Raw genomic sequence first — 14,939 nt, 5'->3', positions numbered from 1 at the left:
CAAGCCATTGCCATGTGCAGCTCCACTCAGTAATGGCCACTGACTCCAGAGCTAATTGTTCAAATTTTTCCATGTAAAAAGCAAATAAGAAACCATGTGGATGGTATCGATATGTGGATGATACATTTGTGGTTTGGTCACATGGCAAAAAGCTTTACAGGAATTATTTTATTATTTAAATAAGTATAAATCTTAAAATCCAGTTTACCATGGAAATGGAGAAAGGCAATGCAATATCCTTCTTGGATGTCTTCGTTATGAGACAGACTGATGGCAGCTTGAAATATAATGTCTTTCAGAAGGTTACACATACTGACATACTTGCATAAGGATTCCAGTCATCATCCACAATAGAAAAGAGGTGTAATTAAAAGTCTAGTGGACAGAGCTAAAAGGATTTGTATGCCGGAATACCTGGACGCAGAGTTAAAACATCTAAAGCAGGCTTTTGAGAAGAATGGGTACTATAGTAAGGAAATAAATAGAGTTTTGCGACCAAATAACAGGAGGCCTAAGGACAATGATAGAACACAGCGATGGAAGAACGCTGTTTCTTTACCCTTCATCAAAAAAGTAACGGATCAAATCGACAAGATTTTACGGAAACATAATGTTTGACCGATTTTCAGACCAACTAAGAAAATAGGCCAAGCAGTTCGTTCTATTAAGAATAAATGTCCCCCTCTGTCTGCAAGTGGTGTATAGAAGATTCCGTGTACGTATGGTAAGGTCTACATTGGAACTACAAAGATAAATATGAATACACAGATGAAGGAACATAAAAGTCTTTGTCAACTAGGGAAAACAAACAAGTCAGCTGTGGCGGGACATGCTCTTCAGTCAGGTGATCACATAGCGAAATTTTCGGAAACTGAAGTTTTATGTACTTTGTCGAACTATTATCCATGACTATATAGAGAAGCCATCAAAATATATAAACATGGGGATAATTTTAACCAAAAAGAAGAAGCCATGAAACTCAGTGATATATGGACAGTGGCACTACAGAATCGATGAGAAGTTTTTATCTTTGACATACTATGATCGATAGTTATATTTTATCTTTGACAAGGTTTATCTCTGCCATCATGTGAAATCTAGACCACGCCCACTTTACACGGTATTTAGGCCACTCTTCGGTGTCTGACTCATCAGTCGGCAAGACTTAGCACAACCAGGAGCACCTCTAAAGGTGTCCAACATAGCCTTGGACGAAACTTCAGTGATAGAAAAGTTCCATGGACCACGGCCATACAACCCGGAAGAATTCTCATCAGAATCAGTTAGATGAACTCATCAGAGAAAACTGTCAGGTGAAACAGACACAGCCCTCAGGTAAGTGTGGCATATCATGAAAGCATGTAAAGATATCATTGCAGAACTGTAATTCAGAAAACTGTGTTCTCAGTGTGTGCCTTGAGTTCTCACTCCTGACATGGAACAGTGGAGACTGGACATATGTCAACAATTTCTTTTGTGTTTTGTGCATGAATGTGATGGGTTGCTTGACAACATTGTGAGAGGAGATGAAGGATGGGTTCCGCATTTTTAACCCGAAAACAAGACAGCATAAATAGAGTTTCACCAGAAAGGATCACTGACACCAAAAAAGTTCAGGATAATGTTTTCAGCAGGCAAAGTGAAGCTCACACTGTTCTGGAACGTTCAAGGTGTGGTGCATTTGGAATTTGTGCCTAAAGGCACCACCATAAACTCTGCAACATACTGCAAGACCCCTGAAAAACTGGCAGCTTGAATCAAGAGTTCATACACATATAGAGCACCCTCTCCTGTAGCATGACAATGCCAGATCACACATGAGTGCTGTGACATCTGTAACAATCTTGAGTTCACTGTCATGGATCATCCTCCTTACAGTTCTGACTTAGCTCTAACCAATTTTTAGCTTTTTCTTACACTACCACCCTCGAGGACTTAACTTTGATAGTGATGGAGTGGTGCAAGCAGAGCTGAGGTTGTGGCTTCATCAACGAAGTCCAAGATTCTATAGTGTAAGTATCAACATATTAGTCTCTCATTAGGAGAAATATGTTCATTGCACGGTGACTATGTCGAGAAATAAATATGCAGACAAGAAGTATAATGATGCAGAACATTAAAAAAGTTAGTTTTATTTTCTAATAAAAGAATTTTCATACAAGAAATTCAGAGGCATTACTGCTCAGCATGCCCTCATATATTCTATCCTTCAGTAAAATGAGAAGAAGTCTTAAAGCATAAAATAATAAAAACTATCCTCAACTGCCTAAATTATAGTGATTCACAGAGAGGAGAGATTGATGTAGACTGAATGGCACATCAATTTTCCATAACCGAGCTCTTGTCATCCACTTCTCTAAGAGATGCAGATTGAACTGAAATTGTGAAATAGTCTGTAAACCACATTTAGATACCTCACCTGCACAGAATTGCCCTTAAAATGCTTACATTCTTGTCTGAGAACTGGCCTGGTTCACTATTACACTATGTTAGAAAATGTTCTGCTTGTTAAATGTAATTCTGTGTAAAATAAGCAGATAATACTTTCACAGTTTCAATAACTGTTAAGTTGATGTGCAATACTATCATTTATTACAACTGTGGTATCATCAGCAACCGATACCATGCAGGGGGGATCATTCCACTATACGAAGTCAGCAATGGTGGTTATGCAGATTACCATGAGAGGCAGCCACAGCCAACCGCTTACTGGAACCATCAACTGCCTGAGAGACAAGCCCCATTGGATCAGCACCATGAGCTCTTTCGGAGACTGTGCTTACCACCACCAATTACCTATTAATGTGCGTGTGTTTCAAATTTTTTCAGAGGCCAATTTATTTTTGCCATTTGTGACTTTTTTTCACTGTGTTGTAAATCATGGCTACTGCATCACCAGACATGTCCCTACATCAAATCATTCAGTTGTAGGCTCAGCTCATGGAAGGCATGAATAAGTTACTGCAATTCCACAGTAATATGAAGGCAGAATTCTCTGCTGCCCAAACACTGCCACAACAAGCAATGCCTGCCTGTGTGCCACAGCTCTGACTGTTCAGTGCTCAGCAAGAGGAATGGTCTGAATACAGGGTGCAGCTTGATGTCCACTTCTCAGCTCATCAGATTCAAAGTATGGACAGACATCCATATTTGTTTGTTGTCAGTAGGCATCAATGGATACTGTCTTGCATGCAAACTGTTTTCTACCACCCTCCCTGAAAGTGTTCAGTACAAGGAATTACTTGCTACTTTAGACAAATATTTTGATGAACAACTGAGTATGGCAGCTGCTCATATAAATTTTTTAGACAGCTTACAGAGCCTAACCAAACTGATAAACATTAGGTAAGAAACATATAGGGCCTAATTAGGCAGTGCAAATTTCATTGTGACTGTGGCAAATATTACAGTGATGCTAAGTTGTGTGATGCAGTTACTCAGAACATTTCAGACACTTGCATTAGGAATCAATTTTTGAAGTTTTCAGATACAGAATGAAAACAAGAGCTAGATTGAGTGGAGTCACAAGACACTCTGGACAGTGCTGCAGTTGATTTTGAATCACCACATATTTTTATAGTGCATACGAGAAGTGACAGTAAACAGCTTGTGTGTTCAGATCATGTGTACTACTGCCATATGGAATAGACAATGCCACATTACATGAGTAAACAACAGCAAATTGGCAAGTGGCAGGCATGAGGTGCAAAGTCATGTCCCCAGTGTTTCAAGGCATGCAAGTGGCAGACGTGTTCCTGCTATGATGTGTAGTGTTTCCATTGTGGTAAGCACGGCTGCATTCAATCTGCCTACTTACAAAAGAATAGACAAAACAAAGACGTGGCGCCTTCCTCAAAGTGTCATAGAATGAATTTCAATATTGTACTGTCCAAGGCAGTTCACATTCACAAGGAAGTCCAGACTTAGTCAAAATCCATGTCACACTCTCACAATTCTTTACCTAGCTAAAGGAAAGTGAATAAGTTGTTTGTTACATGGAATATTCTCAGTCGAGACATGTGCATGCTATTAGACATGGGAACATCAGTTACGATTCTGAACAGATGTACTTATGAGTGGCTGGGTCAGCCCAAACTCCATAAGTTGAAGCAGTTATTTCTGTGTACAATGGACAGGATATCCCAGATCTTGGAGTCTGTAGTTTGCCTGCCACATTCTGGAACATTTCTAAGAGAGGGTCTCTTTTACTATCTTGCATTTAAAAAAAATTCTTTTGTTCCTTAAGACCATGTTTTCACATTACATGATGAGTTTAGCAATCTGTTTGAGGACAGTTTAGACAAAGCATCACATTTTAAGGTGTGTATCATACTGATGACAATATGCAACCTAGATTATTTTGGCCCATCTCTCAAGCTATTAGGCAAAAAGTTGTTCAAGGGTTGAAAAAATGGCAGGACCAAGGCATCATTATCCTCATACCATCTAGTCAGTGGGCATTTCCATTGGTGATACCAAATCTTCTGGAAAACTGTGGTTGTGTGCTGACTTTAAGGCTGGGTTAACCCTCAGATACTTGTTGATTCTTATCATTTGCCTTGGTCAGAAGACCTAACTGACAGACTAGGGCTGGCCGGAGTGGCCATGCGGTTCTAGGCGCTACAGTCTGGGGCCGAGCAACCGCTACGGTCGCAGGTTAGAATCCTGCCTCGGGCATGGATGTGTGTGATGTCCTTAGGTTAGTTAGGTTTAATTAGTTCTAAGTTCTAGGCAACTGATGACCTCAGAAGTTCAGTCGCATAGTGCTCAGAGCCATTTGATAGACTAAGAGCTGGCCGCTTCTTTTCTAAAACTGATTTGCCAGATGCCTATCTCCAAATTCCTTTGGATGAGCAGTCACATTGTTTCTTTGTCATCAACAACCTTCTGGACTTGTTCAAGTTTCTGCATCTGTCCTTTGCTAGTGCTTCAGCAATGGCCATATTCCAGAGTTACCTGGAACAGCCGACTGCTTGTGTACCCTTATCTTCTAATTATTTAGATGAAACTGAGGGTTTTGGTCACTCCCCCGATAAGCATTTAGAAAAATTGAGGAGTCTCCTTCCAGCACTTTCTGCTGTCAGATGGAAAGGCAACAAGGACAAGTGTGCCTTTTTAAAACAGAAATCAAGTACTTAGGACAGGTGATCAATGCTCAGGCTTTTCACCCAACACAAGTCCATCTCAAAGCAATCCATCAGCTCACAAAGACCTGTAATATGAGTGAACTGCAAACAGTGTTAGGGAAGCTCATTTATTATATTGGGTTTGTCCCAAATTTGGCCTAAATTGTTGGACCATTCCACCAACTTTGTTGGAAGACTGTCCCATCATCATTGAGTGACACTTGTTTGAAGCAGTCTGATCCAACTAAGCCTGTCATCTTATCAAATGACACTTCCTCACATGGAATTGGGACAGTTCTTTCACACAAGATGGAAGCTTCAGACAACACTACCACATTTGCATTCACACTATTAAATAAGGCTCAGTGCAATTATTCACAGCTAGAGAAAGAATCACTTGCAATTATTTACTGAGTGAATAAGTTTCACAAGTATCTGTACAGGTGAAAACTATCTAGTAGCAGACTACAAGCCTTCAACATCATTTTTTAGCCCACACTACCCATTCCCACCATGCACAGAAGTTGCAATGTTAGTCTTTAATTCTGTTGAACTATCAGTATGAGATCATATACAGACCAACCACCAAGCACCCCAATATGGACACCTTTTCTTGTTTGTCTGTCAGGAATGATTATTCGGATTCTAGTTTTTATATGGACACACACGATTCAAAATTCTGCAAGGATTCTGCATTATGCATCAGTGAACTGCCCAAGCAACGACTGCAGATCATTAGCTACAAGTCTTATTAAAGAACATTCACACTGGATGGCCACACCTGGTCAAGGCAATTTTCAGCTCTCTGGTTCAGCACTACTTTGCACACTGTCATGATCTGTTGGTTCAACAGGGTGTCATCTTGATCCACACAGAGTCTGATCATTCACATGTGCTAATTCCACAATCGTTACAGAGAGAAATTCCCCTATTGCTGGACGAAGGTCATTGAGGCACGGTGTGAACCAAACAACTCTCCTGACGCCACTGCACATGGGTCAGGATGGCTCCACAAATAGAACAAATGACTGCTAGTTGCCAGGTATGTGTGGAGCATCAAGCTGTTTGACACCAAAAGTTTTTTGAGGGGCTCAAACTGAACACCCAATGGCAAAGACTTCATATAAACCTTGCAGGTCCATTTTGGAATATTCGCTGATTGATGGTTGTTGACTCTTTCAGCAAATTCCCTTTTGTGTTATCTACACAGCGCACAATATCATCACACCCCATCAAGTCCTCAACTCCAGTTTTTGTATAGGAGGTCTACTGGAAGCGATTCTCCCTGACAACGGACCCCAGTTCACCTCTGGTGAGTTTAAAAAGTTTTGTGATGCTAACAGAATTCAATATCTTACTAATGTACCATTCCATAAACAGTTGAACAGAGAAGCAGAAGGCTTTGTCTGTACTTTTAAGCAGCAAATGAACAGACTACGTGCCCCCCACAGTTGGGAGCAGGTATTAGTGACCTTGTTGGCAGCCTGCCTTTCTCAGTAAGGTAATGGCACATCACCTGGGAAAATTCCTGCAGGGACACTACCACAGAACAATACTGCATCTTCTGCATCTGGCGTGGTCAGCTGTGGTCCTGCAGTGCACTAAATTTAATGTTAATGAGACTGTTTGGTGGTTGCAGATGCTGAAACTGAGGCATCATTGTCAAAGTTGTTGGTAGCTCTCTCTACATGATTCAGGTTCCCTCTGGTGTGCATAAGCAGCATCAAAATCAAATTTGCACTTGTTGCCGACATGATCCTGCCCATAGTTTCTCAGTTCCAGATATAATCCACAACAGATCTCACCACCTCAGCTGCCCTCACCCTCCCAGCCATCCAGCCAGATGAGAAAACAATGGTGGTCAACGTGGTGGCACTGATGTCACCATGGTACCCACAGCACATGACATTGAGGTTCGGCTGTCTTCGCCGGTCTGCCTTTCTACCTGACTCTGAGGACTCACCAATTGCTGATGCTTCATCAGGCATGGGAGAGCCTCAGCTGCTGTCCATGTGTGTGTACCCTACATCTGGTTTCTCACCCATTACTGCCAGGCATCCTCAGGGTGAATGTTGGGGTGCGAGCAGGAGTGATTCGTTGGACACAGCTCCATTTCCTGCCTCCTCAGTGACACTTGTAGGCAGACCTCTATTACTCCCCCCCTCACTTTTCCATTGTTCTCATTCATTCATTCATTCTCATGGTTTGTGGAGGGATGGGAGTGGTGGTGGGTGGGGGGGAGAGGAATGTGATATCATCAGCAATCAGTATCACACAGGCTGCATCATTCCACTATACAAAGTTGTCAATAGTAATTATGGAGATCACCATGAGAGCCAGCCATGAGCAGCTGCTTCCTCCAACTGCCAGCTGCGTGAGGGACATACCCCCTTGGATTGACACTGCCAGCTCAAAGCATCACACTAATAAGCAGCCTCCACAGGGAACCTCCAGTCTCTACTGTTTGGGCTCCAGTTTTTTGGACTCAGCATTCCAGTTACAGTATTTGAGTCTCCAGAATCTTCACACTTCAGTTTAATTAAAAGTAGCTTAGTCAAGATATAGATGTGAGTACAAGGGTAAATGACTCAAGCCTCTGATTGTTACCAGATAGTGACTAATGTTCAAATAGGACTTGTTAGTGGCATTACCTGTGCATACTCCACACTACTATCTGAATTTATATCACGACATTCAGTGGAATCATTGTAACAAGTTAAGTATATAGTTATATTAAACATTTAACTGGTGTATGTTTTTTTCAATCTACAATTCTGACACAGAACCCAATGCCATCCCAATAGGAAATAACAGTAATAACAGAGAAGAACATTCATTAATATAAAGCATCTCTCATGATGATCAATGCTGCAGAAATTATTTATTACAACAATTGAAGTGAACATTTATAAATCAGATACTAAATATATCTCATGATTATCAGTAATGTTAAGTATCATTTATTATATTAATGAAGATCAATATAAATCAGATACTAAGTGTATCTCCCTTAGGCTGAAATATTTTCATTATTTCATCTTTACAATCTTATCAATCACATCTGTCACATATCGTAAATATTTGAAGTGAGGAAATCAGTTCAGCTTGTCAAATCTGGTTCATCAAGCATGACAGATTTTAATCATACATACCATTCTCATCCAGCCATATACTGTCATCACTGATTTTAACTCATCCTGAAACATAAAAGCCTACTTTAGCAAGTTGTCGTAACCCAAGGCGCTATTAACTAGTTCCCCTATGCGTCTGACCTACACAAGAAATAACAATGACATTAAAAACTGTAATAATAGAGACCATGCTCCAAAAACCAGAAGTGTTGATTAGTCAAAATGCACATGCAAAAACGAAAGAAAACTTGCTAGCTTTCACAGTAATCTGTGCTGAAATCTGCAGGCCCTTCCCAGAAGCTCACTCCCAAGTCCATCTTCCTCCTGACCCCAACGACACCCCAAACACCCACCTTCTACATGCTCCCCAAAATCCACAACCCCAACAATCCTGGCTGACCCATTGTAGCTGGATATTGAACTCCCACTGAAAGAATTTCCACTGTTGTTAACTAACACCACCAACCAATTACCTGAAACATAGCCTCCCATATTAAAGATAGTAACCCTGTCCTTCAATGACTCTCTGCCTCCCCCACCTCTTTCCTTCCTGGATCCCTACCCATCACTGTTGATGCTGCCTCCGTATACCTTCTTGGCCTCTCAAAACTCCCAACCCCTAGTCTGGTTCAGATTCATTGATGATATCTTCATGATCTGGACATAGGGCCAAGATACGCTATCGTCATTTGTTCACAAACTCAACATCTTCTCTCCCATATGCTTCACCTGATCCTTCTCAACCCAGCTTGCCACCTTCCTGAATGTTGATTCCACCTCTCAGATGGCTCCATCCACACTTATGTCCACATTAAACCAACTAACCACCAACAGTACCCGCATTTCGACAGCTGCAATCCCTTCCACATCAAAAAAATCCCTCCCATACATCCTGGCCATGAGTGGATGATGTATTTGCAGTGATGAGAACTATTTTGCCCAGTATGCTGACAGTCTGATGAAGATCTTCACAGACAGGAACCCATTGAACAATATCCTTCATAAGGGCTTCCATTATCTCTCATAATGTCCTGAAATGAGGGACATCATAACCAAGATCCTTCCCATCCCTCTTAAACTGGTGTTCCATCACCCACCCAACCTACTCAACATCCTAATCCATTCCTAAGCCACTCTCACCCACTCTCCATATGGGAGAAGGTGCAAGACCTGCCCAATCACCCTTCACTTCCTGCTCCAGTCCTTTCACAGGCATCAGAGGCCTGGCCTCCAGTGTAAGCAGCCATGTAATATTCCAACTCTAGTGTAAACACTGCATAGCTTCTCATGTCAGTATGACTACAAACCAGCTGTCCATCAGGATTAATGGCCACTGCCAAACTGTTACCTAGAACAAAGTTGACCACCTGATGGCACAATATGCTATTGATCATAACTTGCTGAATTTCAATGACTGCTTCACAACCCATGTCATTCGGATCCTTCTCTCCACCACCAGCTCCTCTGAACTATGCAGATGGGAGTTATCTTGCATAACATCCTTCATCCCCATAATTGTCTTGTCCTCAATTTCCAGTAAACCACTGCACCACACCCTCCACCTAACAGTTTCCCCTCCCTCCATCCTGTCACCTCTTCCCAGTTCGCATTCCCATATCACCTTTAGTATGTGCTGCTCCTAATTGGCTCCAACAATTATGCATCACATGCCTAGTCTATGCACCTGTCATCCTTTCCTACAACATTCCTAGCTGGAAAACTGGCTGACTCCTTCCAAGCCATTGGCCATCCATGCTCAACCCCTCTGTCTGCCTTCTCTCTCTCTCTCTCTCTCTCTCTCTCTCTCTCTCTCTCCCTCCCTCTTTTCCTTTGTCCCTCCCTCTACTCTCTCCCTCCCTCTCTTCCTTCGTCCTTCCCTCTACCCTATCCCACCCAATGCAACCTGCACTCCAGCACAGGCATATTGTGTCCGCTGGTGCCCTTTATGGGCACAGACATATTTGTACTCTAACTCAAAAAAAGATTGCTTCAAAGGCTAGCAAGTTTTCTTTGCTATTTAAGTGTGCCTGTCGGTGACTCAACAACTCAAAGCTTCTGCTTTTCAGTAAGTGGTTTCCTTTACTCCAAAGTATTTACATTCCACCAGAACTTTCCTACAAAATAATAATTACAAGTTATTATTATTATTATTATGACTATCATACAGTTTTTTCCATGATGAGATTATTCCTTCAGATTTTATTCAAATTTTAGTTTACAACTCTGATGTAATATACATTGCATGACAAGCAGTCCTTTGGATAATAGCATCTTTGCAAAACTTGCTAATGATATTGATTACTAATAGGTTCTTATATAACTTACCTGCTAAAGATTCAACATGCATTTCCCACTTCAGATTGCATTGAATTGTTAAACCACAGAATTTTACTCTAAACTCTTTTTTTATGGTTTCACTATGTATGTAAAGTTTAATTTCATCACTGTTTACTATTGTTGAACTCCATGAGATATGTCTTACTGGTGCTTATTTTAACATGGCTTTTATTGAAGTATTGAACAATTTCCTTTGTCACAATACTGCAAAGAATCTCTAATTCATTAAGTGATACCTTTTTTATACATGATAAATATATGTGTAAAGAAGTACTTCACAGCTTAGAGATCAATACTGAATGTCAGTCCTATAAATCAAAAACAGAAGAAGGCTCAATAATGCCACACCTTATTTTAAATTAGTAATTTTAGAACTGTGATCACTGTTTTCAGTTTGAAGAAGTGCTGTCTCTGTGTAGAATGGGATAGGTGTGCAATCTACCTGAGTGTGACTGAGGGCGGATTGTGATGACCTGGAGGAAACTGCCCAACTTGTTGGGTGTTCAAGGAGTGTTGTAGTGAGGGTCTTCAGCATGAGGCAAAACCAAGGTGAAACCACATCAAGATGTTGTGGTGATCGGCAACAACCTCTCATTGCAGATATTAGACTACGTAGGCTGGGTAGACTGGTAAAACAGAACAATCATTAAACTGTGGCAGAACTAACATCAGTCTTTAATGCTGGGCAGAGTGTAAGTATGTCCAAACAAACAGTGCACTGAATACTCTGCAGCCAATGACCCATGCATCCGCCAATGTTAACACCATGACGTTGACGACTACAGCTGAAATGAGCATGTGACCATTGACACTGGACGTTGGTGCAGTGTCCGAGTGTTGCATGGTCTGATGAATCCCAATACTTTCTTCATCATGCCAATGGGAGGATGTGAATCCATCATCTTCCAGGGGAACAGCCCCTTGACACCCATACTGTGGGACAGAGACAAGCTGGCGGCAGCTCCATTATGCTCTGGGGAACATTCATGTGGGAATCCAAGAGTCCAGTGGAGCTCGTGAAAGGCACCATGACAGCCAAGTTGTACTGCACACTAGTTGCAGACCATGTACACCTCTCCGTGACAATCATGCTTCCTGTCACAAGGCCAGGAGTGTGATGGAGTGGTTTGAGAAACACAGTGCTGAGTTCCAATTGTGTGCTGGCCTCCCAGCTTGCCAGATCAGAACCCAATCAAATACATCTGTGATGTGATGGAATGTGGCATCAGAACTTTTTGCCCCCCCCCCCCTCCTCCAAGGAATTGATGAGAATTAGATGACTTGTGTGCACAAATGTGGTGCCAACTCCCTCTAGTGATCTACCAAGGCCTCACTACTTCCATGTCACGATGCATCACACTGTTATCCATGCCAAAGGTGGACATACCAGATATTAGGTAGGTGGTCATAACGTTCTGGCTGATAAGTCTATACAAGGTTGTATTACTATGTACTGTATGATCATGTATTATTTTGTTTGTCCTACTTTATGTACGTATTCATATGCTGAGGTGACAAAAGTCATGGGATAGTGATATGCACCTATACAGATTGCAGTAGTATCACGTAAACGAAGTATAAAAGGGCAATGTATTGGTGGAGCTGTCTTTTGTACTCACGTGATTCATGTGAAAAGATTTATGGCATGATTATGGACCGATGACCTCACTGCTTGGTCCTCTCCCCCAAATCAACCAACGAATCTGACATGTCATGGCCACATGATGGCAATCAACAGACTTTGAATGAGGAATAGTAGTTGGAGCAAGGTGCATGAGACGTTCCATTTTGGAAATTGTTAGGGAATTCAGTATTCTGAGATCCATAGTGTCAAGACTGTGCTGAGAGTAACAAATTTCAGGCATTACTTCTCACCAAGAGCAACACACTGGCCTTTACTTAATGACTGAGAGCAACAGTGTTTGCATGTAATTGTCAGCACTTACAGAAAGGCAACACTGCATGAAATAATAGCAGAAATTGATGTGGGACATACAGCTAATGTATCTGTTAGGACCCTGTGGTGAAATGTGGTATTAATGGGCTATGGCAGCAGATGACCAACACAAGTGCCTTTGCTAACAGAACAAAATTACCTGCAGCACCTCTCCTGGTCTCATGACCATATCAGTTGGATCCCTGATGACTCGAAGACTGTGGCCTGTTAAGATGAGTCCTGATTTCAGTTGGTAAGAGCTGATGATAGGGTTCAAGTGTGGCACAGACTTCACAAAGCCATGGACCCAAGTTGTAGCTCCATAATGGTGTGGGCTGTGTTTACATGGAATGTACTGGGTCCTCTGACCCAACTGAACCAATCATTGACTGGAAATGGTTATGTTGGGGTACTTAGAGACCATTTGCAGCTGTTCATGGACTTCATGTTCCCAAACAATGATGGAATTTTTATTGATGACACTGTGCTATGTCAGTGGACAACAATTGCTCATGACTGGTTTGAAGAATATTCTGGACAGTTCAAGCAAATGATTTGGTCACCCAGATCACCCAACAAGAATCCCATTGAACATTTATATGACATAATCAAGAGGTCAGTTCACGACGAAATCCTGCATCGGCAACACTGTCATAAGTACAGGTGGATATAGAGGCAGCACGGATCAATATGTCTGCAGGGGACTCCCAATGACTTGTTGAGTCTGTGCCACATTGAGTTGCTGCGCTTCACCAGGCAAAAGGAGGTCCGAGATGGTATTAGTAGGTATCCCATGACTTTTGTCACCTCAGTGTATGTTCCATTTCTTAAAATGGTTTCACGTAAATTAACATGTACATTTGTACAACATCCATACCATATTTATTGTCAACAGATGGATAAATAAAATAAACAGAACTGGCTGCAATTTCTCATGGTTCAAGAGGTACATATGATTTTGTCTGATGATTGGTGACTGCTGAAGATCCATTTAGCATAAGAAAAGACGTTTCAAAAAAATTTGCTCAACCTTTAACTGCACACTTGCGTGTTTTGCAATCAATCTCCTTTGTAGACTGCATTTTCCCAGTATCCTACCAATAAACCTAAGTAAGTTACTTTACCTATGAATGAGCCTATGTGATCATTCCATTTCATATTTCCAAAGATTATTACACCTAGATATTTTTTTGACAGTCTCACCAATACTTTAGTCATAAGATACCTTTTTTTCATTTTGTGAAGAGCAAAATTTTAAATTTCTGAACCTTTAAAGTAAATTGACAATATTTTCATGGGTTTGGAATATTACGACAATTTGATTGGATTTTTTGGTAATTCTTTTTTTCAGATAGCACTTCATTATAGATTACTGTATAATCTTTGAAAGTCTGAGGCAACTGTTAAAGTTGTCTGACAGGTCTTTAATATACTGGATGGAAAGCAGTCGTGGGACATCCCTGAAGTTACTTCTGTTTAATATAATACTAGAAGGAGAAACAATTTACATAATCCAGCACTCAGCCTTCGTGTGGCACAGAAAAGAATTAAATATGCAGCCATAAAATTTTTTAACCAAGTTCTTAGTGCACAAAGAGTTAACAAAAGTAACTTCAAACACAAACTTAAAACATATCTGCTTGACAGCTCCTTCTACGTGATAAAAGAATTTCTGACTGTGTAGTAGTGTGTTTTAAATGTTGCACATATTTTCGACTAATTAGATGTACTGTAATTATAAAACTGTCTCATTCAACAGTATAGCAATAAGTCACATTTATTATCCATGAAACATGCAGATAACTATCTGACTAATATTCATCAGTGATGCTTCATCTGCGATAACACGCAGTCACAAATGTTGTATGATCACATTATCTTAGTTTTATTAATAAGTGTTGGTGTTCTACTGAGTCAAAAGCCTTTTGGACGTCAAGAACTACTTTACAAATTTACATATTGCAGCCATTTATATCCAGTTTAAGTTGTACCATTTTGAATTTCTTAAATGAAATTGTGTAATTTTGATGTTTGCTATTCCTGCTACATATTTTGTATGGCAGTTGCAATGTACTGTACTTACAAGTTCAATATGTCGGAAAGTTAATACCATCTTGACAACAGTTGCATTAGTGTGCTGTGCAGGTCTCGAAAACTTGTCATAATGTGTTAAAAGCTTACGCTTCAGCTTATCTGTCCAGGTGGCATTCCATAGTGGTTTGGTATCATCTGTATTTGGTATCTCTGGACTGCCTGTAAAAAGTTAGAAGGTGCCTTACTTAACAAACTTTAATACATTTATATCACTAAATGTAATGCCAGACTGGAAGATGTTAAAACATTGCTGAATAAACTGCAATCATTGTAGCATTTAATTTCACTTTGTAATTGGTAGTCTGTTCTGTTTTC

The 14,939-nt window shown here is 40.8% G+C and overlaps 1 protein-coding gene across 1 annotated transcript in view; it reads right to left on the bottom strand.

Annotated features, from left to right (window-relative positions):
- The window catches only part of LOC126092395 (acetylcholine receptor subunit alpha-L1-like), a 219,912-nt gene that overhangs the window by 115,157 nt on the left and 89,816 nt on the right, over positions 1-14,939 (bottom strand). Inside the window, exons 2-3 of the mRNA XM_049907967.1 lie at positions 14,614-14,783; positions 8,279-8,323 (exon numbers count right to left, since the gene is read on the bottom strand). Coding sequence (XP_049763924.1) covers positions 8,279-8,323; positions 14,614-14,783 — 215 coding nt within the window. The remainder of the gene's footprint in view (positions 1-8,278; positions 8,324-14,613; positions 14,784-14,939) is intronic.

This window comes from Schistocerca cancellata, chromosome 7, assembly GCF_023864275.1.
Source record: "Schistocerca cancellata isolate TAMUIC-IGC-003103 chromosome 7, iqSchCanc2.1, whole genome shotgun sequence".
NCBI classification, from domain to species: Eukaryota; Metazoa; Arthropoda; class Insecta; order Orthoptera; family Acrididae; genus Schistocerca; species Schistocerca cancellata.
Note: the sequence above shows the minus strand (reverse complement) of the source record. Positions and strands in the feature narration are given on the sequence as shown.